At 43.3% G+C, this 25,991-nt stretch overlaps 1 protein-coding gene across 6 annotated transcripts in view; it reads right to left on the minus strand.

Moving 5' to 3' along the window:
* Nucleotides 1-25,991, minus strand: part of KIF13A (kinesin family member 13A) — a 758,668-nt gene that overhangs the window by 399,488 nt on the left and 333,189 nt on the right. For all 6 annotated transcript variants that reach the window (XM_085607091.1, XM_085607090.1, XM_085607089.1 and 3 more), the window contains 2 exons: nucleotides 12,246-12,338; nucleotides 11,948-12,128 (listed from right to left, as the gene is read on the minus strand). In XM_085607091.1, the coding sequence (XP_085463217.1) occupies nucleotides 11,948-12,128; nucleotides 12,246-12,338 (274 nt within the window). The remainder of the gene's footprint in view (nucleotides 1-11,947; nucleotides 12,129-12,245; nucleotides 12,339-25,991) is intronic.

Below are 25,991 nucleotides of genomic sequence, written 5' to 3' on the forward strand. Positions count from 1 at the left end.
AAGCTTAAATATACAGTAAACTATGCCAGCAGAGCGTATGTCTCCTCAACAATGAAAGTAACGCCACCCTGTTCTTCTGTGTAAATGTAGAAGATTGACTCCGCTAATTTGTTTATTGATAGCAGCAGCATACAAAAGCACTAGCAGCGAGCACGTTTCAAATAGATGTATTACTGTAGCTGCAAAGACAGCAAATCAGTGTTTAGTGTAAATATTTACATTTGTTGGCACTTAAAAATAACCACTTTATAGGTACTTTAAATGTCCAGTGTGCGACAGCGCACTACTTCAGACGACAATAGGCCGGTCTTTGCTACAGTTTGATGTTATAATTATTAAAACGGTGTAAATGAAACAGAATCCCCTACGAGCATTACATAAACAGCCTCAAGATAACTAACTGTAACTGTTCAGAACGTATCTATATTAGCACTGGTATGTTTTTTCGTTAATATCGTACTGAATTGCAGAGCACACTTAGTATTACAGCAATGTAGCATTTTGTGTGTGGCAAATACATGACTGCAAAAACAATTTAACCGAGGGAACAAGCATAAATACAGAGTAAGAACCAACTGCAGTTAGTGCCTATGTCACAGCAATGATAAACGTCACCCCACCCTGGTTTTCCGTTTAAATTTATGAGACTAGTGCTTTATAAACTGCGCACCACTGTACCAGCACTACTGGCTTTGTAAATAGTTGTAAATTGCATAAGATAACATAAGCAACAACTACGAATTCATTGTATATAATATGGAAAATACTTGTGTTGTTACGCGTTAGGGTGTGGCGTAAGGCTAAAGCTGCCGCCTTTGGCGCAGAGAAAGTAGGTTCGCGCCTGATTTGGGCTCAACATCATGTTATTGTGTAATGTAATCAAGCGCTTCAAGTTTGCACTAAAACGCTTCAAGTTTGGACTATAGCAAAAGAGAATAATGATTCTTTTTTTAACTTGGATCAAAAACAGTGTTGCAGAGTTAAGTTTTATATATTATTTGTCACCTTGAGGCTCAAAATGGAGAGCGCAAAAGGGACATGCCTCGGGACCTGCTTTTAAGGACTGCTGGTGCGAAGCCCCTGTCCAGACCCGGCCCACTTAAAGCACTGATCCTGTTTTCTTTATGTGATGTGCTTTAACTTATGATGCGGAATATAGATGAAAGAGAATATCTTTATTAGGCACTAAAGTGATATGCTGCCAAACAGAAGGAAACCGCATTTGTGGTTGCAAAATGTGTTTGGCATCAGAAACACAGCATGTTTGTGCCGAAGATGACGCAACACCTTAAAAATGTAACATTTTGTGGGTGGCTAACACGTAATTGCAGAAACAATTTACAGAGTGAACACGCATAAATACAGAGTAAAAACCAACTGCAGTTAGTGCGTATGTCACAGCAATCATGTTAAATGGGCTTGGTGTTCTGCGACAGTAAGTGTATAGGAAAGAACCGTAAATATACAGTAAACACCGACGGAAGAAATGTACACACAAAAAAAATCCCAAACACGGCAAAGGGAAGAGAAGTCATAAATGTAAAAGTCACACTGTAGTTCCTCAGATGTCGGGATGATTGAGGTTATTGTTAACAGATGCACGTCCCCAGAGCATATGGTGAGCACTTTGATGTCCTCAGTGGCCGCGCGGCTCACTGAGGACATCAAAGGGGCCGCGAAGTGATCAGGCAGTGCTTTTCAGGCTGCCAAATGGTGCGCGCGCCCAGCGCACATGCACTGTATTTGGAGGCCTGAAAAGCACTGTTTGCACTTCCAGATCCCCCTTTTACAAAAGCTCTCGCGAGAGCAGCGCTAAAGCGCTGTCTCAGGCGAGACCAAAAAGGGAAGAAAGAAAACAGAAATCTACTAGAAGATAAATATCAAAATTAATTTTACAGATTAAAAATATACATTTCACATACTTAAATTAAGAGTTAAACAATATTATTCAGTAGACAACATAAAAAAAATAAGCAACATTCTTAAGAGTTACCCCAAAGCAGTTGGGGATATGGCCATCACATGCAGGAATTCCAACGCTAATTCAAAGGTGCCAGGAGGCACTAATGGGTTTTGTTTTTGTGTAAAAACTTTTATTAGAGTTTTAGCCAAAACAAGAGGCAGGTCTGGAACAAAACATACAAAACAAATAATTCGTCATCATTACTGCACGATTCCACTCGGAGCATTATGCCTAAACTTCATAAATGCAGAGAACCGTAGCCCAGTCAAACATATACTAAAGGGTTTTAATGATAACATTCAAAGAGACATGCAATTTTATTTAGCAAAACACTGCTCCTGCAAAGCTATAGAGCCAGAACATGCATTTTACATATCTGCATAAATGCAACAGTTACCTTACAATTGGCAACCCTGTTCTTTAAAGGCTACCAGCGAAGTGAAATTAAACGACGCTAAGACACACATCCTTTCAAACTGCTGTCAACTTTCTGACACCCGTGAACAGAACTTTTGACAACAATTTTATTCTGCAACGTCTGGTAAACACAAGCAACACAGTAGAGCTTCTCGCTCCAAGTAACTATCAACCAGAAAATAATTTAAAATACTTAAAGGGTTGACACTTCTGTCAAGAAGCCAAAGATTGCAAAAGTGGTGGCAAAGGACTCTTGGTAGCTACAGAATCATCTTAAAATACCACGATGACCACTTAACAGTGGATAATGCCCCTTATTCCCTGATGCAGGGAGAAGGGTAGAAGTCGTATGCTATTACACAAAAGTAAAAAAAAACATTAGCCTGCTCTATGTAAGAGTAGACAGAGGTGAAACCCCACTACACTCTTGACAGACATGCTGGCAGCATTCACAAACTAAGTGAAACCATGATGTCCACTTATTTTTAAAAAAAATATAGACAAACCTTTCCAAATTTTAAATATCAAAGATTTCTATTGATCTCATTTGACATCACACACAAGTTGACTGATCAGCTTTATTGTGCCTTCTGTTAAATGGTCAAATCAAATCGCGGAACTTGCTACAGATGCCACCATAGGATTTCAATCTTTAGGTGATGGTAATCTGAGGATAATAAAAGTAATAGTAAACAAAGAAAATACTTAGAGACACTATTAGGGCACTTGATACACAAAACAGATGCTAGACATAATGGCGCTTCCTACTGATTGTGAAGGACTACAGAATGTACATTGTTTACCAGCAACAACTGGAGATTCTGCCAGAGAAAGCGGAGTTTCAATCTCCTCAAATATTAAGGATTTACAGGGATCGGGATCTTCATTTTAAATCTTCAGTATTTAAAGAGCAGCAATAACTTAAAGGATGATGCATTATACACTGCCCAATTCTGAACCATGCCAAATGATTGTATTGAATAAGCCAGTGAGAAAATTCAGAAAGTAAGGAACCACCGGGTCACATCACCCACTAGTTGTCATTCGCACCCATGTTTTCATCACAATTTTCCAGTTTTAACCTATCAGACCTTTTCGCCAACTGCCGTCAAGACAAACTATAGATTTACTCAAAATGTGTGCTAGAAATGACAGAAGGAAATAACATCACAACACTCAATATGTCTTAATATAGATTAGCATATCTAACATATCTTAATATACTAATATTTACAATTTCTTCAAATAAAGACACCCCAGACATATGAACCAAATCAATGCATGCCTATCCACCGGAGAACCTGCACAATCTGTTCAATGTAGTATGCATTTGAACTAGCTCGTGACCTTGCAAGAGACACTTTGAGAACAGCTGCCTTATAAGGACAAACCGTTGAAAACGTTGAAGGCTCATAGTCCTATTGGTCACCAGAAAGTACAGGATAGAAGCTACGTAGGTTGGCCTGAAAGAACCTTAACAGATGACCTTAACTAGAACAAAATACATCAATAAAACACTTAATCTGGACGATACAGATATAGCCATCCCATCCAAATCTTTGTTTTTAGTACGCAGTAAGGAAACAAAAGATGGGGACAAAAGATATTATCATATTTAACTGGCTTACGACTTTAACAATTTATCTACAAATTTAGTACAGTAGAATTTTTTTTCTTTTTTATTTCTTTAAGACACCTTGTAGTTATTTATGAAAAGATCTCACCTTTGATAATGGGCTGATTTTAAATGAACTGTTTATGTGGAAAGGAACGTTGGGGCGTGCCCCTGCTATCAAATAAAAACACATTTATTGAAAGACATTTTCCTAGGACTAGAATCAAGTCCACGCGCCACGATTGCTAGAGAATATTTGCGCCTAACTTATGGTGGACTGGAAGGGTATTTACCGTTAACCTAGAACTGACCAGGACAGCACTAACTGTACAAGGAAGAGAGAGTTACAAAGGATGCCGTGGCATGAGTGGCTGCAGGGCCCAATAGGGGCGCGATATTACAGTATTTCCATCAGCAATGGGTGCCTACATTTTAGAAGGGTTAGGATCAATAAAAATGTCTAATAATAGCAAAAATGTTTCTTATTTATGCATAAGGGTAACGCTTATAAATCGCTTGCGTGAGGCTGGAAAGGCTACTCTGAATATAAATGTATTGCAAACTAAAAACAAGACTTTTTCACAACAAATAAGTTAAACAATCAGTTTTGAGCACGACATTGTGAATTGTTCTTGCATGACGTGTGTTATTCATAACTTTTTTGGGAAACGGTTTCTATGTTTTTGAGCAGAAGCAATTAGTAGCTAGTGCAAAATGTTATTTCTGTGGCAAAGCCTCAAGTGGAACATATAGACGTTCGTCTCAAAAATACTAATAAATAACATTTACTACTGGCGATATATATATATATATGTTTTATGTCTTACTGTGCTCTTTATGTGGGAGAACATGAAAATAAACATATTTAATGAGAACTGGAGGGAGACGGCGTACGCCGGGGCCCAAGATGGCCGCAGATAGCGCTCCGCACCGAGCTTCTGTTTCTGGCCTTGTCCGTGCTCCATGGAGAGCCGAGTGACACAGACTCCCCACAGAAAAAAGAACGGACTGTGGGGTACACACTCTGTGGATGATCATTGCTTGGTCAAGGCAATGAACTGCGCAGTAACTGCTCCAAACCTCTTGGGTCTACCAGGGGAGATACACAACAGCACACAGACTGATCGAGCCAACGGTGACTATTCGCCGGCCAATGGCAGGTGAGAGTGGTGCCGTTTACCACCACTCTAGTCAAGACTGCACCAAAGATAAGTGGCTAGTTGTGGAAGAGATGGTGGAGGATTGCGTTCTTCGCAAGCTAGCGGACGCAGGCTCCGCATCCAATCGGGGCAGTTGAAACTGATTTAAACAGTCTGTTATGAACCTTGCACCACCTGTGGGCCTCTTGTGGCAAACCTGTACCCTGCATGGCTGCCGTGAAAGACAGACACCAACAGTGGCCTTACCTTTGGGAACCTGATTATAACAAGCACTGGCAAAGTCAACAGGTCTGGCATTTAGATAGAGTATGCCTTTGTTTATTGTTGGGCGATTGTGTGTGTTGCCCCTGGTGTTCTAGAAAGAAACTCACATAATAAAGAAACATCACAGACTGCAACAATACAGAAGCTTTGCTGAGCAGACTGCATTAATCCCTTAACTACTGAGGCTTTTTCACCCCAGTGCTGAGCCCATTTTTGGCTATTTGGAGTACTTTGCTCTTATGCCTCCATAATATTTTTCCTCACATAAGGTTTCCACGTCAAATTTGCATCCTTTTTCCCCCAACAACATGGGGATTCCAAAAGCACCCAGGGTTTGTTGATTACCTTGGAAGGACCCTACATAATAGCCACAATATAGCAAAAGTTTTGGGATTTAAAAAAAAAAAAAAGGTGGGGGGGAGGCTATGCAGAAAATATTTTTTTCTCCTAAAAAAGACATCAAAGTAAGGTTTGCTGTGCTAAAACACTATCAAAAATCTATTTTTCGACCAGAGTTTTGACATTTTGTTTAAAGAATTATCCCATGTTTGCTAATTTCTATGCTTTCAACATGTAGTTTGTGTTGTAAACATGGGTGATGCCTGAAAGCTATACATTTTTGAAAAATAGACCATTCTAAATTTGGGGGTACTCCCATTAACCCTGGTTTGATCCGTTCCGGTCGTGGGTCCACAGCTACACAAGTGGGGTAGAGATTTTGTCAAAAAAAGAGGGGGGACGTTAGGTGGTAGGAATTTTGTTGGTCCCAGCAGATTCCAGAAATTTACATTACAGAAATGCAAGGAAAATGTGTGGTTTTAGTAAAGGTTTGCAGGGGATTGTGAATAAGAATCCTTCATGAAATCCACACAAGACACGCCACCCTGGACTCCCCGAGTGTCCAGGTTTCACAAATGTCTTGGTAGGTTTTGCCTGGTGGCTGCCCAGCCTGGGCTTAAATACCTACGGACGATTTCTCTATGTTTTGTTTTGGGTCCATTTGTGTTGCAGGTGTAAGGGTCAGCTATGCATGTGGAGCACTGTTTTGATCATGACAAGTGGGGTAACATTGGGTGGTAAGAAATGTATGATTCCCCACAGATTCTGGAAATTTCCTTAAAAGAAATGTGAGAAAAATTAATGACTTTAGGCAAAGTTTGAGGTTTGCAGGACATACTGGGTGAGAAAATATTATGGGATCCATGCAAGGTACACAACACTGGAGTGCCCTGTGTGTCTAGGTTTAAAAATGGCTGGATTTATGGTTTTCCCTGGATGGCAGAGCACAGTCCCAAATAGTGCAACCATTCACTATGGCAAGAAGGAGGAAATTTGGATGTACTCCGACTCTGCCGCTCCAGATGTCAAAAGTACGGTCAAAAGTACGGCCAAAAGTTTCAGCCTTTCCTTTTGCTTGCTCTGGGCAATAAGGTTCTGCACACCACATGGAGGGCAGAAAGACTGAGGAGGTTTTAGGGCTGTTAGATAGGCCAAACAATAGGATGGTTCAATCACACACCATATTTTATTCTACAACAATAAAATATATCTCTGGTGTGTAGTGGGCTTTCTGTCCCTTGGGGGAGATGGAGGCAGATTGGTGGTGAACACCCCAATCTACCCCATTGATTAATTGGTAAAAAAAAAAAAAGTGGTGCCAGGGCTCTCATCAGGAGGTCACTGCAGGGTGCAACACACATTGGCCGCTATGCTGCCACTAATAGTAACACTACAACTACTCACCATCACACTCCTACTAAGTGTGACAATTCAGAGTATTTCAGACCTGAAGCTATTAGAAAGGCTTGGCAGCAGGTAAGTCATTTTGCCTCTCCTCACCAAAGAAAGTACTGAAAAGCAATCCCTGGTGTCTAGTGGGTATTTTGCCCCTCCATGGGTGCAGATTGGGTGTGAACTTCCCCATCTCCATTTATCCTCCAGTGGATACAGAAAGACTAAAGGGGCTCAGGGCGGGGGGTGGAAGGAGGGGGGTCTCAGGCCCCTGTCCCGGGGCACCTCCACACTCCAAAAATAGTAAACCTAAATAAAACCCTGGTGTTTAGTGGGCCTTCTGCCCCCAGTGGGCAGACTGGGGTAAACACCCACATCCACATCCACATCCACATCCACCTCCCCCCAGGGTAGCGGAAAGACTTGGGGGGGGGCCCAGGGTGAGGAGCACAGGTCCATGCCCAGAAGGGTCCCTCCCTCCACACAAAAAAAAATATTCCTTCAAAAAGCCCTGGTGTTTTGGTGGGCTTTCTGCCCCCCAATGGCCCCTGGGTGAGGGGGAACACAGGCCCATGCCCAGAGGAGCCATTCCCCTACCACAATCCTTTACCTAGTGTCTAGTAGGTGGAACCCTGCTTGGGGGGGGTCATCCTCCTGAGGAGAGCCCAAAGCGGGGATCCACTAGGGAGAGAGATCATTGGAAAGGGGAGTTTCTACCCTTTCCAATAATACCTTCCCCACTGAAATCTCTGATCCTGTGAAAGTGAAATGAGCCAATCAGTTCATTTCAGTTTCACTTTCAGAGGAATTTTGGAAGCGCGCCATGTGCCCTGATTGTCATTTCCTCCACGAAAATCTAATGAAAAATAACTCTGGCTGCTGGAAAAGAACTAAAATGCAAAAAGCAAAGCCTCTGATGCAAGCATTACAGGGTTCTTTACAGCCCTACCCAGTGCCCATCATCTGGTGGTCAGCGCTCGCACTGAAAAGGTTAACATTGTTAATATGTACACTCAAAGATCAGTTGTATAAAAAGCAGTAAGATGAAGTTTGCATTGTAAGTGGTGAATTAAAATGCATGCACAGCGAAATATTGCAAGAGTCAATACTTTTGACAAAGAACAGCTATTGTCATTGGAAATATAAAAAAGTTGCCTTTACTAAATGAACAAAAAAGTATCAATCATGTTAGCATGACAGCAAAGTAAAACTAATTAACTTGCAAACAAGATTAATAAATAGCAGTGCCTCTTTATGAGTCCTTTCTAAACAAAACACAATATACATCAGCAATCAAAAGGTTATTGTGTTAGAAAAGAAAACATATTACAAAACACACACAGAACATTAATTAAAACTACATGTCATGACTGATCTGCAGTGTAACATAAGGCCTACTTAAAGCCCCATCGCCAAAACCCAGTGGGAACGCATATGGGACACTGTAACCCTCTATGAAATACCATGATAAATAACCCATTTAACCATTGGAAAACCATGAAAAACTCGTGAAAGCGCAAGGTTAAAGGAGGCTGAACCAAACCCAACTCCGTCTCAACTATTACTTATGGCACTTTTTAGGTCTCGGCTGGCGATAGCAGCGCGCATGCGCTGCTCTCGGCATTCGAGAGCTTCTTGGAATCATTACAGATTCCGAAGCTCTCGGAGGCGGAGTTGAAGCCCCGCCCATCTTTTTAATTGGTAATTGGGTAGTGTGATCTTCCATGCAAAACGCTGGCTTCTGATTGGCAAGGAGGCTTCTTAGTCCCTCATTGTTGCCGCATTGTCTCCTTTTGGCCCCGCCTACCGGGATTGGATCGTTTACTGGCGGCGTGACACTCTCTCCTTCATTAGTCGCTACGCACTTTTTTCTTTACATTCGGCTTTGGCAAAGTCAGCAGCAGGTTTATTTTCGCATCGCGCTTTCACTTAAAGTGAAAGCGCGATGCGAAAATAAAAATGCAGCTGCCTTTGCAGTACTGCTGACTGAACCAATTTTCACTCAAGTTAATTATCATTTTCGTTACTCGGCTAAAGAAGGCTTCGTCTCAGCTAAGTAAACTTCCGCTGTTTGAGGGATGTTGTTTATTGCACGATCATGACGATCAGATCTAGCGCGCGACAATTGTATCTTTTACGCCATTCACAAATGTTCATGCGTGCCATTCCTTCTGGACAGACCTAAAAACCAGGTGGCAGCTTTAAGTGGGAGGATGGAAAGGAGGCAGTGCGCAGCGCCCCCTGCAGGCTCTTTAATCTGAGCGAGACCCAACCCTCTGCTGGCTGTACATTTTGTGAGACTTGCTTGGCGCCGTGACCCTCATGTGAGAGCAGCTCCTAGTAAACACTCCCTGCAGCTCAGCCATGGCTTCCCGGTTGTAAGCGGCGGTGAAGCGGGCTGGCATCCCTGTTCTTCCCGCCATGCAGGTTTCATTGGACGATCATCGACGGCCATGCCCATCCTCTGCAAGGCGTTCCTCTGACTGCAGCCTGAGAGCGAGTGGCACCGTTTGTCGCACATACAAAGGAGGAGCGCGTTTGGGGTTCTGGATTCACTAAAGGCAAAAACTGGAATATTTGCAGGATGTGGATACAGGTTCGAACCATTGACGGCAAAGAGACGCATACTATAGACGACTTGTCCCGTGTCACCAAGATCGAGAGTCTGAGGCTCAAGTTCCAGGAGACCTTCAACGTAAACCCAGACCGGCAGAGGCTCTTATACCGGGGAAACAGGTAAACAATGCCCGACGCAAAAAGATTCTTTTCATGCAGGATCTCAGAAGCACCTCCTTTTTAACACTATCGTACCTGGCATGGCGAGGGTGGTCGTCCACATAAATGCCCACCGCAGACATGTACGTTCGTGCAGGTCGTGTTTGGGTACAATTACATGCAGCCCTCACGTGTACTGCGGTTGTAAATCTGACATGCTAACATCGCGTACGTCGACCAGGGGGTGGTGCCATGTGTGCTTGGAGTTTTTTCCCCCCTCTGTCTGCGGCTGAATCCAGAAAAGGGAGAGATGGAGCAGCACTACAATACGGTGTTGTGGGGCTGAGTTCGCCTCCTGTATAAAGTGGTTTCTGTCTTTCGGGTGAAAATTTGGGATGGGGGACATGACTTCCCGATGAATCATATCACAGCACTCGAGTGAGGGGAGAGGAAACTGGGATGCTAAGACATGGGGAGTTCAAGTGTGGTGAAAAGGAGGCGGAGAGCCGGAGGATAATTTATTCCCGGAAGCGACGCTTTCAGTGTGCTTCCGTGAGCACTGGAGATGCGGTGTCCATGGCGATGACCTTAGGCCTGTGTTTCTCAAGCGAGTTATTGGTGATCCTGTGATTCTCTCTTTTGGCGCACTTCGTAGGCCTTTGCGGGTCCCCGGGCTCGAGTGATTTCTCGCGCTGCTCTCCAAGCACCTCCGCTGGGCTGCATGGCAGTCACTCTGGACAAGGTGGCCTACTATCGGAGGGTGAAGCGCCTTTACAGTAACTGGAAGGTGATGTATTGAATTGTTCCCTAGTGGGGACCAGAAGAGACCGGCGGTTCAGGGATGCGTGAGCATGCGACCTGAGAGCAAGGAGCTTGAGGGGAGCAGGTTTACTCTCGAATTTTACTATCGACGTATTTAGGCTTTTTTTCATGCCACAAATTGTTTTGCCAGTTAGTGTTTTACCATTAAGTTTTGTTACAGTAGGTGAGGTAAAACAAGCATTAAAAATGCAATAGGTCTCGCCTTTCATTAAGTTAAAGCCATTTGCTTTGCTATACAATACCATCAGCAAAGCAAATGGCTTTAACTTAATCAAAGGCGAGACCTATTGCATTTTCAATGCTTTTTTTTAGAAGAATTGATATGAGGTCTTCAGGTCAGCTAGTGCTGTTTGTATTAAGGGCTAAAAACCAGGATGCGATTGGGTGTAGGGAGTGAACGTATGAAGTTGTTTGACCCAAACCACACCATTTTTTATCATGTACTAAAACACCGTGGTTATAAAACAGGTCTTCAGTTTGAACATCTAAAGCTCACAGAGGCTAACCTGCCATCAACTATAATCCCTTTTAGGTCAAGCCTGCCAGTCAGTGTAGCTGTTTGGTTGTAAGAAAACTATTGTCAGCTTACTAGATCTTACATTGAGTTTAAAGCTCGCCCACTGCTTACCACTGGTTGGCATTATTGTCACTCATTTGTTTGCTTCTTATTTGATGGTTTGGCTGGTCCATTTTGTATCTGGCACACCCCTGGAGCATAACCTCTTTGCTTCTGTCCTTCGACTGCTCAATTTTAGGGAACTATGTGGTTCTTTTTGCTTACGCACTCCATGAGACTGCATGTGTTTTTTCCAGCCGTCTTGCTCATGTGCTTCTCTCCCCCCAATGTTCCTCTCTTTTGCCCGTGTACCTCTTCCCCATGCTCAGCGCTGTCCTCTCTCGCTCATATGATACTCTCCAACCCAACACTACACGTAGCTCTCTTTACCTTCTCCCTCATCTTCTATGCTGCTTCCTCAATTCATCATCCCGCTTCTCCAAATCGTAAATAAAATGAAAAAACAAAAAAGGTGGCTGTGTCATTTTGCAGGCGGGTGCATGTGTGGTGACTTAAGCCCTTGCCTACAGAATGTCTTTTTTTGTTCCATCTATAGCCATGCTAAACAGAATCAGGGATGCTGTAAAACATCACTAAAACCATTGGCAAAGCCATCAGGTTACAAAGGCGAGACCCATTGGCTTTGCCAATGCTAGTTTCTCCTACAGTTTAACATAACAAAAATAAAAGAGCAGAGCACTTACCCCTTGGGGTCCAGCAGGTCCCTGACTTTTTCATTATATATTTCCATGTAGGATACTTCCACTTTAAAGGTTTGCGAGTCATTCTCTTCTTTGGAGACCCTCTGAAACAAAGCACAGCAGAGCCGCGGAATGAGGCCTGGCTGGTCTGCGTTACCCATCATTGAGAAGGACTTTCCTGAACCTGCAGGAACCCCAGGAGAGAGTAAAGTCAGAATATATATAATTTACAGTACTTCTGAATTTCAAAGAAACAATGAATGCTCACGTTCAAGGTTGGTGTCTTAACGCATTCTCTTACCCGTTTGCCCATATGCAAAAATACATGCATTATATCCCTGAAAGGCATTATCGAGAATTCCTTCCCCGAGGCACTTGAACACAACTTCTTGCCCTAAAATGAAGATGTAAAAAAAAAAAACTGTCAGAACAAAATTTCAGTCGGTTTCTAGTTGTTGCACAATTTTAACTCAAAGCAATAGGATAGCACTGTAGCATTGACAAAGATCATAGGTCTGGCTTTTAGCAAGTCAGTATGTGTGATTATTTCTGGTTGTGTATGTGCGTGAGTGTATGAAGGCGTAATTTGGCAGATTTGTAGGTGTTGTATTCCAATCCATTATTATGACCAAATGAAAATGTCCGGCCTTTATTTCCCCCAAAAGGTGCTTGTCTTTTGTACAATTTAGAAACAGATGCCTTCGCGTACAGTGTCACTTAGACAAAGCTATTCTAGACACCTATTTTACTACATTCTGGGCCAAAAATTAAGACTTTCGAAAACAAAAAATTAAAAAAGAAATGTTCGCCCTGGCCCGGGGTATGCATTAAAACCAGTGAATGGAAATCCCCATAGGAACAAAGGCAAAGCGTTTCCTTCTGGGGATCAGGAATGCAATACCACCTGCCCAGATACCAGAGGCAGTTTTGTAAGATTGGTCTGAAGGCAGCCAGATGAAATGTAGCCAGATTAAGGAGTGTGGGTGCTCCCTCTGGAGAAAGAAGAACTGAAGGGGAAAACTAACTGTTGCATGGAGGAGGAAAAATATGAATGTGAAGGGCTATGATAACATGCAGAGGACTAATGTAAAAAAGTCGTTTGACTATAATGCTTACTATAGAATTAAAGATAATAATGAAATGCTTTTCTTCCCACCCCTCGCCGATCGGCAGCTGTGACTGTATCATGCCCCAAAACATAACAATTAACAGCAATATACAACAGACAAACTGAGGCGTCAATAGGTTATATAGCCTGCAAATGCAATGTATAAAAGGGCCATTTTTTTATATCACTTTATGCACCGACTGGTAACACTTGTGTGGTTTGGCGTACTGATAAAGATCTTCGATTTGAATTTGCTTGTTAAAGAGGGATGCTGCCTCTTTACATTAAAACAACCTGCAGGTTCGCTAACACGATCTGCTTTCATATCTAGGGTTTTGATTTTGCAAGCTGATTTGGTTCCAAATAACTAAAAATATAGGTGAGTGAAAACACTAATAGTCACACTACTCTAAGCAGAATCCTTCATTTTGCAAAAGTACAAATTTTAAAAAAAGCAAACAGCCACTGTTACTCCATTGTAGAACCAAAGTTGCTTCCAGTTCCCTATTGTGGTTTATGCTTAGGCTAATCTGTTTTAGGTTTAATAAAATCCCACTGAAAGGGAAACAGTCACCATCAGCATAAACATATAAACACCTGACCAACCACACAACGACAAAGTAAAATGCTATTAAAAGAAAGGAAACAGAGAGAATGAGCTATTTTTTATTTACTTCTGAAGGGGCCAACACAATGTAACTATGTTATACAAGGTAGCAGCAAGAAAATTATTCTGCTTGAGGTTTATTGTTTAGGGATGTCACTAAAATATTGTTTCTTCTTCCATTTGTTTACTCCAGTTTTGTGAGTTTGGATTAAAGGTGCAGGGCTATGAAGCATGTTTTACATCTGATCTACATGTTTTATACAATGTAGAGAATTTGGGAATATCAAAATCATATTTGCTCTTTTGGTAGTGTTTAATTCTTTCACTGATTAGTGAAATGGCTGCTGATACGAATCTTGGCTAATATGTAGTATCACATTTACCCACAGAATGGGTAAATCATTGTGCTACATTATAGCACCCTTTTCCAACAAGTCAGTATTGATAGCAGGTCACATGGCAAACATTCTAGGCTTTAAACATACAATGTTAGGTGTGGTGACAGATCCTTGTAAAAAAGAAGTGCTGTCACAATGTACATGATACGAGACATGGTGTGGCTTGTCCGGGAATGGAGGGGAATGGTGCTGCTCCAAGCTTCAAGTTCCCGTGGGCCTCTTAGCACATTCCAAGCCTGCACAGCTGCAATCTAGCACCGCCCAGATCGCCTTTGGAGGACCTGCAACCAGCGGGCCCTGAGATTTCGGCCAAGTACCAAGAAAGTGTGTTGCTGGGCCCCAATCCTTTGCCCAGTCTTCTGCCGCCATTATTCATGCCACCATGCAGAGCGGTGAAGATACTCACTCGATGTTGTGCGGCCTGGCCGTCCTGTGGGAGAGCAAGCCACCAATTTGTCTTGTGCTCCTGGGCCGAATGGAGAAGAGGTTACTCCTGGCTGTTCTGGCCCCTCGCCCTAGCCACCCACGCATCTGATGACACCCCCCCTCCCTCGCCCCGCAAGGAGGAAGGAGAGCTGCGGTCATCCCAGCCCGGGCATGGTGGTGAGGAGTGGCCGCGAGGAGGTACAGAACTGCATGCAGGCTGATCTTGAGGCCTGCTCCTCTAAACACGCCACTGACAATTGGGGGGAGGGGACCCTGACTAGGCCACCGCTGTTGTAGCTCCACCGCCTCAAGCCAGTCGGGGGCCCAACAAGGACAGCTGACCCCTACAGTGTGGCCCTGTGCACCTGGACCTCCAGTGGGCACCAAAGACCCATATGCTGCCATTCTGCGCTTTTGCCAGCCTCTTGCCCGCCTTGGCCGTGAGGAGCAGTGGGTCCAGGACATAGTGACCTATCGCCCCCTCCTGGCCCCCTTCAGAACGACCGTGGTCTTCTGCAGGACGATGAATGGGGGGCAGAAGTGAAGGCGACCGGGCCCAGGGCAAGCCCCCCCGCCGAGTATACACACCAGCAGGGAGTCTGGGTCCGGAAGATACTGGCCTTCTTGTTCAGTAAGGGTTGCCTTTGTGCCCTGACAAGTTTCTATGGACTGGGCCATTGCGGGGAACTTCTATAAGAGGCCGCAGTGGCCTCATGGATGTCCTAGCATGTGCCCACAGAGAACTTAGAGAAAGGTTAAGACTAAGAGCGCTCTGCCAGGACTCTGATACTACAAGACGGCGGACGGGGACCGCCATGGTGGTGAGCTACTGATGCACCTCGAGCTGGGAACTGTTGGTGGCCATCCGTTGAGAGTCTGATTGCACCCTCAATGGGGGGAGTCAAGTGATTATCCCTTGGGTGCGTGCTGGCAGGCTGGTCACACCTCACAGTTATGAATTTTGGTGGTATGTGGATGGTCTTGTCATTCTTTTTTTTAACTCCGAATCTATTTTACATTTTAAATAAACATTACATTTCGCAGAGCTTATAATGACCAGCAATAACAATAACTGCTCAGATCAGCCGTAATGGAGGTGCCCCAGCTAGTGGGCGCTCAGAGGGGGAACTCCCTCACCCCCAAGACCCCCCCCAAACACTGCAGAGAATGATTGATCAAACAAATAGAGAGCTCAGAGCATAGGGGGCATGAAGCACAAGTCTTCCAGTTGAAGCATCTAGTCAATGAGGGCTTGCCAAAGGCGGAGGAATTTCTTGTCGGTGTGCGCTATGTTATGGGAGATTTGTCCCATAGCTAATGGGTGCCATAGTTACGAGAACTAAGTCACCACTGAGGGAGCTGACTGGGTTTTCCAACTGAAGTTTATAAGTTGCTTCACTGCTCCAGTCATGTGGTGGACAAAGTACCAGTCGACATAGTTTATTGCCTTCAGTGCAACCAGTCTAATCCCTAGTATGAGTGTGCAATGCTGGGATAGGAAAGCCCAAGGCACCCTTGATGTGGCTGAGGACTTCCTTCGAGAACATGGTGATTGGGGAGCAGGAACACCAAATATGCTGAAAGTCTCCGACCTGTGTGAGAGACTCCCAGAATTATCTATGAAGGTAGGGAATATGGTATGTAGTCACATAAGAATTTAGTACCATTGCAACATTAGTTTTTAGGGCGATTCCTGTTGAGCGATGCTCCAGTGGGTCTTGGGGATCTTGCACCATAGGAATTCCTATTGCTTCTGGGAAATGCCCAAGATACTATCTTGTTCCCATTTGGCCTTGTAAGGGTGGGGGAGGGGTATGCGAGATTGTTGGAGAACACTGTCTGATTTAGAGATCAGACCTTTGGAATCCTCAAAACATCACACTAGGGTCTCAAAAGGGGTAAGAGAGTGGGTGGCACCCGCAGCATTGGTGGGGAAAAAGGGCCCAGTGGTGAAGTTAAAATTATTGGCGGCTGAATGTTTCGTGGATGGCAAAGTTGAGTTTACACTGCTCGGAAGAGGTGGTGGCGAGCCCTAACAAGAGGTCCCGCAAGGTTACACACTCTCCCTTCTCCCAAACAGTAAGGCAGCCTGGGATGAAGGTGGGCATAAAGTCCATATTGCGCAATACTGGACTATTGGGGAGCGGCACTCCAGCCATGGTGGTCCTGAAACAATGGCTGTGTTCAACATGCAGCTCTTCTAACCCTGATCTTCCATTGTGTTCCTGCAGAGAGAGATTGCCAATCCTACTCCGGACCAAGTCATCCAGGTATGGGGTCTCAGACTAACCTAAGAGATCAGGCAGATATTACACCCGCTATGCTCTCAAGGTAGGGGTAGTGATAGGTAGGAATATATACATATAGAAATCAGACTGCCATGGTTGGACTGTTTATTCTTTTCACCATGTTTGTTCATAATGCTGGTTAATTTGCTGTGTTTTATCTGCCTAATACCTGCAGCTCATTCTCACTATGCAAGATTACAAATGTTTAAATAAATGTATTAAAAAATGTCCTTCGTATCTTTTCTTATGTTTACCAAAGGCAGGCATGAGCAGACAACGAACGGGGTAAAATCCACAATCCCCTCGGGGATGAGTGTCATGTTTGAGGTTGCCAAAGTCCCCTGCTACCCTGGAAAGGATAGGGGTTCAGGTGAGGCACACTGAGCTAGATAGGCATTGGGCCAACAGTCTCTGGTGGTGTAGATGGACTCGGTCCTGCATTCTGAAGTATTGATGTCCTAATATGTAGTCCTACCTTTTCTAGCGTCAACTGTTTAACAACCTCATTAACCTCAGTTTCTACATTCGTCACATATGTATGATACGTAAACAAATCACTGTTCATAAGAATCAAGAGGCACATAGAACCCTGTATTAAAAGGGCTGTAAGATTTTAAAAATCCACCAAAGTGAAAGCTCCGCTCTTTGTGACAAAAATTTGTTAAGAGAATTTAGTCCATTTTCTTTAGGGCACCTGCATATCCATTTTTTGCTATGTTTCACTTGTGTTTTGTATGGTATTCGCTTGTACCACCAGGCTATTTCATGACAACAACAGAAAGGATATGGGCACATAATGTGCAGTCTTTGTGTCTTCCAGAATAAGGAACTACACCCCTAGGCGTTATCTCGGATCAGCACATCTCAATCTCTTAGAGGTTCCCAAATTCAATAGCAAAAGGCTGGGGGGAACCAGCTTTTCTGTGTTGGCTCCCGGTGTCTGGAACTCTCTCCCGGATAGCATAAGAGCAGCAACCTCTTACGGGCAATTCAGACCTCTGCTAAAAACATGGCTTTTCAGACAAGCCCATGATTATTCACATCTCTGCTGCAAGTGCTCTCAGTGCCATGAAACCTTTCGCTGAATGAGCGCTAAAACCTAAAGTGCCCTAAAGTCTTTCAGTGGCTTTCACTTTTTAGGCAGAAGCTTCTGGCGACCCTGTCAAATTGAAATTAAGGCTAGGGAACTAGAATTCATATTTGACTGTCTCTCCTATGGCTTTAAGACAGTCCAATTTAAAAAAGTAATCGAAGTGCATGTTAATGCCACATACAGTGCTGTAGACTGGGTAAACAAGAAATCCAGGGAAGCCAGTCAATGGATGAAACAGGGACCAGGGGTGTGGAATTTAATAAAATTTCTACTTGTTCATGGGACAGGTTGCTTCATAAAACTACTTGCCCTGTAACAAAATCCACTTGTTCCTTTGGTGCTATGTAGTGCGGAGACAAGTTATGGCATCAATCTCATTATAAAAGGGCTAGGACCACAGCCTCTTTGATTATGCCAGAGCTCATACCTTAGTAGGGTTTGAACACTAGCAATTCCCTTGTTTTACCACCTTTCCACAGATCTACATACTGGGGCTGGAGCTGGTGGCACGCAATAGTTCCCCATGGTTGGATGGCCCTTTTGAGTATGTGCAAACCTACTAACTTTAATATTTTATGGGTTTTCATTAGCTTGTCTCTAATATTTTCCAATATAGAGGAAGGTTAGAAATGTAGTCCTAACAAGGGCGGAAGTAAAACTTCTTCCAGGGTGTGGGAAAGCGTGGTGGGAAAGTGGACTTGTTACCGCGCAACAGATTTTCACATGAGGAAATCTACACATGATTAGTTGCCAGTGCTAAAATGCAGTTCACAAATGATTTCTAGGAGTATGAATCTTGTGAATTCATGAAAGCCATAAATCTGCACTCCTGCAAGGATATATACAATGGGTGCACTTTTTTGACATTCTTTAAGAATTGGGCACTTATTTAGGTCTAGTGTTTTGTTTTTAATAAAATACTCTTTCTCTCTCTTATCTACCGGCTGACTTCACTGTGAGTGACAGCATTCTGCTCTTTTACAAGGAGCATATTGTCACGCCAAGTAGTTTGGTTCATTGACGGGAATATTTTTGCTTCCGACAATGTTTGTTATAATGATGAGGGCCCGGCAGCCACCACTACAATAAAGTTTTACAAAACCCATGTTAAAACAAGACACGCATTGACATAACCAAAAGGCTGACCATCAATGTCATACCTATTGGCTTTGCCAATGCTTGTTTATTTTCACGTTTCCTTTAACTTTGTTGCAACTGGTTACACAGATTTTCCATTACGAATTTTTGGGGGAAATACTAGCATGCATCAACACATTTTGTTAAACGATGCTTCAAAGAAATGGTAGTAAGAAATTCACAGTAGTTTAGCAAAATGTTTTCGTAGTTGCATTTTTTTTTAATGAACATTTTATTTTAAAAGCAAAGAATCATTAACCTTGCTTTCATGTTTTTGCATATATTTGCATCTAATCAGAGAGCATCCTGAAAGCATTATACGAAGCCTTATACGGTTAAACTTTCAAACGTGTGTATACAATGTTTCTTACTGGACCCACTGTCAGTAGTGCTGTATGAACTTACACGATTTCCTTGGGGCGCTCACCCTAATAATAAAGTCCTTGTATTAATGAACCATAAATACATTTCGAACAGCATTAAAATATGGACACAACTATTACCTTAACTGCAGACAATGCCCTTCCCTGACCCATAATGTGGCACTGTAATCTGGGAGCCAAAGTGTTTGTGCTGCAGAGGTCTGGCCCTACTTGTCCCAAGGACAAAATAAATATGAAAACTTCTTGTCCTTGACCCCAAACAATGTCCTGAGCGCCGGGCTATAGGAATTTCACATCCCAGAGAGGGATCTTCAACCCCACAGAGGAAATCTGTCTTTCTGTTGGTCAGCGATCCTCTATTTCATCAGAGATGTGATCTATGTCTGGGTTATGAAAGTGCAGCTGTCAAACAATCCTACTGCTTACAATAGAAACAGAGAAGGCTTTGGACAGACCACTTCCAACCATTGACTTCCTTCAACCGGCCTCTTTCAGCCACTGCATTGAGAATTTGGCACTCATGTCTTGGTTCAGCCCAGTGTACTAGACCTCTCTCACCTAATGTGATTGGTTGTTTGGATGTATGGTTCCACCTCCTCTCAAGCGTTGCATTGGATTGCATGAGGGACTACTTTACAACTGTAACCCTCTCTGTGCCCTCTATCTGGCTCACTCTCATGTTACTTGCTCTAATGTGCTAATGCTACACGGAGTAGCACATTAAATCCAGTCCTATTGGCTATGCCAATGTTTGCTTTATAAGGCATTTAACAGTGATTTGTGGATGTATTAGAGTAATCACTTTGTCGCTTCCAAAGTAAAGAAATGTGCCTCTTACTGGCACTGAAGGCATACACCAAGAAGAGCAGAGTGGAGCAGGCGCAGGGGTGATATGTAAAATATAAATCTCCTTATTTGAAGAAAAAAAAGCATTAGGTCGACGATGTGGACAGGGAGATCATCATTTGGCTTCAATGCTCCTCTCCGTCTAATGCGATTAAGCGCTACCTACAAACCAGTGTAAAGAACATGAATAGACAGACCTGTCATATCGGTCAGCCCTGAATGAAAAGTTCTGGACCTTCTGACATAGTTGTGATCAATGCTTCTCCTTCTGTTTAGCTATTTAATTTTAATGCATGCCTCCTATCCATGCAGTTTGGGTTCTTCATCGAAGAAAACTCCATCCTCGACCCCTCCTAATCCGGATTCCGCAGCAACCACAGCACCGAGACCGCCCTATTCGGCACCACAGACGACATCCGCACCCTCCTCAACCAAGGACACACTGTGGCCCTGATCCTACTCGATCTCTCTGCAGCTTTCGACACCATCTCCCACCGCACACTCACCACCAGACTACACGACGCCGTCATACAAGGAACCACCCTCGAATGGATCCGATCGTTCCTCACCGGCAGAACCCAAAGAATCAGAATACCACCCTTCCTCTCTGAACCCACGGAAACCAACTGCAGAGTACCCCAAGGTTCGTCACTGAGCCCCACGCTCTTCAACATCTACATGGCCCCCCCTCCCCACCATCGTCAGACAGCACGGACTCAGCATAGTATCCTACGCAGACGACACTCAGCTCATCCTCTCCCTCACCAAGGATCCGTCACCACCAGAATCAACTTCCAGGAAGGAATGAAGGACATTGCTTCCTGGATGTGCAGCAGCTGCCTGAAGCTCAACTCTGAGACAACCGAGGTCCTCGTCCTCGGACCTTCCCCATCTGCATGGGACATATCCTGGTGGCCCACTGCCCTCGGCAGCCCTCCCACCCCCACGGACCACGCCCGGAACCTCGGCATCTTACTCGACTCTTCCCTCTCCATGACCCAACAGGTCAACGTCATCGCCTCCAGCTGTTTCAACACCCTCTGCATCCTCCGAAAGACCTTCAAATGGATCCACCCTGAATCAAGAAAGACAGAACTCACACACTCAACCAGCCGACTTGACTACGGAAACGCCTTCTACGCTGGGATCAACAAGTCTCTGCTCCGCAAACTCCAGACCATACAGAACACCGCAGCCAGACTCATACCCAACATCCCACAACACAAACACATCACCCGACACCTACGAGACCTCCCCTGGCTCCCCGTTGAGATCAGAGTTACTGTGAAGATACTCACCTATGCCTACAAATGCCTCAATAACACCAGACCCCAATACCTCAATGAAAGAATCTCCTTTCACCTACCCAAGAGACACCTATGATCCGCCGACCTCGCCCTCGCCGAAACCCCACGCATCCGCAGAGCAAGAACAGGCGGAAGGGCCTTCTCCTAAATCGTGGCGAAGACCTGGAACGAGCTCCCGATAGACATCAGACGCGTCCCCTCCTGAACACCTTCAGGAAGACACTCAAGACATGGCTTTTCGACTGAACGGATCTGCTTGAGCCCCCCCCCCCATGGACTTTGAGACCCTCAAGGGTGAGTAGTGCGCTTACAATCCCCTGATTGATGCAGTTAATCAGAAAGACCACTACTTGTCTCTTCTTTGTTTCCCTTCTTTCACCTCAGTGTCTTAAGTAATTACAGAACAAGAAATAATTTTGTTTTGAGAAATCTCACAGGGCCTTAGTTGATACATTGATAGAGGTGGTATTGATTGATGCAGAAGAAGCCTTTCCAGATGCTGCTGGATGGGATGCGACCTCACAACAGAAATTACAGTCCAGGTACAGGTAGACATGTTGATTAGTACGTAGGGAGCCCCTGCCCAAATGAACTCATTATGTTTGTTGCATACTGTTACCTATAGGTCTATGTTTAATAAGCATGTGAAATTCCAATAAAAGCTTCCAACTACCTGTAAACAAGCTGAAACAAGTTATTTCTTTTTGAATAGGCAAAGAGCAATATTAGTGCTCCTTACCATGACATTAAGGTACTTACACAAAAGGAAAAAAAAATCAACACGGTAAGCAAGTATCTAAAAACAAAATGTAAAATTCTGCACAGGACAATAAACTACTTAAATTAAATATCCTAACCATGGTAATAAACCATCTGCATTATGATGTATTTGATTTTACATACGTTTAATTTGAAAATCATGTAAACTCTCAATAGCAAACGCCGTAAAATTTTTATTATAACACAATCTCTCTCACACACACATATATATGTATACACACACATATATATATATATATATATATACACACACACACACACTTCCAAAGGTATCCATAATTTTTTCCTCATTAATGGTTAACATCTGGTGATGCAGCCACCATTATATATTAGTGCTTAATGTAATGTTAACCTGTAACACGCATAACCACTACTTACACATGAGCACATGTTATTTTACAATAAGTTTTAGTGAAACAAGCGATTTATGTGTTTTGTTTAACCACAGGTAAGGTATATGCATTTAATATTGACATAAGTGGACCAGATGCTTTACTCCATCTTGGAAATTAAACATTGCACTTCTGTTTGCTGTGTATTGCATTTCTGCTTGCTGTGCATAACTCTCTTTTTCATTACAGGCACCAGAGCCACTGTGTTCTCATTTAAAATTGTTTTCTGTTAGCTTACTGAGTGAAGGTCATGCTTGGTACAACTGATTAATTGGACAATGTTTCTCAGCACCTGCATGGTATGGGAGACAGAGAAGGTGAATACTCCGTTGTGTGATTTCATGAAGGCTGAGACAGCAGAACTAGTTGGCATTGTATTATTCGTGAGAAGGAGGCAGACACCAAGTACAGGTTGAACACTGGTCTTTGATTGGTTCTTACTCAATGGTAACCTGTAGAAGATATTATTTAGATGAAATTTAATTTTTTCTGTGTTAAGTTTTTTTTTGTTAGAGCTCTTGTCCCTGTCCACCTTTGCAGATAACCATCTCTTTCCCTTTCTCAAGACCTAATGCTTCTGATTTTTTAGCTCATAGAGTTACTCTCGAGAGCAAGAACATTCCTCCTCTTACTAATTGGAAACTTCCTTTGGTTCTGTTTTTCAATGCTATATTATTCACTGACACTTGCTGCTTCTAAATTCCCTGACTTACCCACAACCTTAGCTTAGCAAGTTTCCCTTTCAGGGAACAGAATTACCTTATTTTGCAAAAGCGGTCTTTAATAATGTGTCCTTGCATTTGCTGAATTGAATTGCCTGGATTATATTGAAATATTCTGTATTCAGGTGACTATTGATTTATTGTTAATTGATTTGAGATTGGAACGTTACTAATTTGCTAATAAGCCTTGATGGTTTGAAAACATACTCCTCTGTTGTGACTGTGGGGAAGAACCTGCTTCACTGTCATTGAAATGTTATTGAATTTGTGACTTCAACCTCCGTTTGAGCTAGAAGTCCATCCTTGTAGACCAGGGGTCCGCAACCTTTTCTGTACTGAGAGTTACTTATGTTCAATGAAATGCATTGAGAGCTACTAATATTATTAGTATTCTTTAATTTCAATTTTGTTATAGGTATAATAATTTAACCAAGCAAAATCTTTCTAATTTAATAAGCTGGGCTGCACACAGGTGAGCTACTCAGAGATACCTGGAGAGCTACAGTAGCTCAGGAGGTACTAGTAGGAGACCGCTGTGGTGGACAAAGCGGCGTTCCGAGTCTGCGCGGTGCAAACACCATCCTTATCTATCCCGCTATAACAAACAAGCTGGGGCACTATGAATTAATGATCGAAGAACATTAATAGAGTAGATTTTTTAAGGGAAAACAAATCTCAGTCTCCGGTAAGTTTTTTGTTCTAAACTAAACTGAAATGTATTATCTACAGCTATTCACAAAATCACCAGAAACCTCTAAAGAATCACTGCCGCTAAGAGCGGTAAAAGTGTATTAATTAATTTAATTTAATTTATGAAACAATCTGCGGCTTCATTTTTGAACCGTCTGGTGGTTATCGTTCATATGCACACCTATGGTCTCGTTCTCTGCAATGAACAGGGCAGGGATGTCCCCACCTCCCGTTCAGGGGAACCGTCTGCTCAGTTCTGTCCAGGCGCAAGATATCAAGAAAACGCATTAAGGGGGGGTGAAGAGGTAAAACACATCACTGCTTCTAGGCACATGGCTCTTCGTGACGTGTATCAGCTCTATCCATCCGAATTACCTCTCACAATAGTATGGAAGGCAGGACCCAACCATGAAAGCTGGTCCACAAATGTAGCATATCATACCCACCTCACCAAAAGCAGGCAAGTGCTCAAAGTCACACTGGCATCAGGGTGACAAAATGAGTGTCTGCTTCTGGCCACGCACCTATAGGATAGGCAATGTGAGGTTACTCTTAGCAAGCCTTCTTCTGGTCTATATGCATTGTACTATAGACGTGTAAAACTATTGGACGTCTGCCTACTGTTATGTAAAAAAACAAATTAAGTTATTAGAAAGCAGAAATTGCTCCACACCATGAACCATGGCTGTCATCGCTATTAGTAGCAGAACTTCAGGTCACTCAACTACTACAACGAAACACAAACAACCAGTCTGGCAGTAATCAACTTCAACTAAAGCAAACCTCCCTACCACTATCATACATGCTGCTGAAACAGCTAACTTGGGAGGCCAGTGTAGAAGTGGCAGAAATCAGTGAGGTGCAGCCTCCTCAACAAAGGTTAGCACACTAAGAGAAAGGGATGCAAGACAGCATAGACATGTCACACCTGCCCCAAACCTGTTCACAAAGCAAGCACCACCCACAGTGCCTGCCCCAAGTACAGTCTCCAGAAATACCACGTACTAAGAGTAATTGAAAGAGAATGCAATCCACAACACACAAAGTTTCAAAGGCGGCCTCCTAGCTACAGAAGGCCAGGTTCACATGGTGGTCATAATGCCTATACCACTGGAACTACCTTTAGGTTATCTTAGGCGGTCCTTTGCAGAAAAAAGGGTTCTAGCATCAATTAGCGTCTCACTTAGAGAAGATGCTACAACATCCTTCACACACAACATGTGCGCAAGACACCAGGCACTGTAACCACTACCACTTATGTGAATATGAATAAAGTAACACCACTGCTTCCATAGAAGCTCACATCCTAACAGGACTCATCCCCTGCTACACACGTGTATATGAACACAAGCAAGCTAGTGAACTTTGACACAGGGAAGTACATTCTATCCCAATGTAGTACTGAATTAAACAGCGTCATTCTGAGAGGGCTCTATCATTTTCTCTCACTCCCGAAAGTTATTGAAACTCTGGGGCGAAACTGAACATTTTTACAGTTCAATTTTCTAAATGAATTACCAAAACAGCAAACGATTTACAGACAGTTCTAAAGGCGAGGTCGTGAAATATTTAATAACTCCATGCTCTGCCACACCAAGCGAGAACATTTTTCCTTGCACCATCGACTCTTGTGCTCATCGGAAATAGTCCCGCACAGCTGGATGCACAGGGAACAAATATTTGAGAAAAATGAAAAGTAAAGCCTAGCAGACAGTGTGTGCCACTGGAAAATCTGATTGCAAATCCTCTACTAGGAAAAATACCAGTAGCAAACACCATGCCAGGATGAATAAAGGCCAGAACATTTTACGGTACCATTCCACGTGCCAGAAAAAAAACAAAAAAACAATGCCATTATGCCAGGAATTTC

This window comes from Triturus cristatus, chromosome 5_2, assembly GCF_964204655.1.
Source record: "Triturus cristatus chromosome 5_2, aTriCri1.1, whole genome shotgun sequence".
Classification (NCBI taxonomy): Eukaryota; Metazoa; Chordata; class Amphibia; order Caudata; family Salamandridae; genus Triturus; species Triturus cristatus.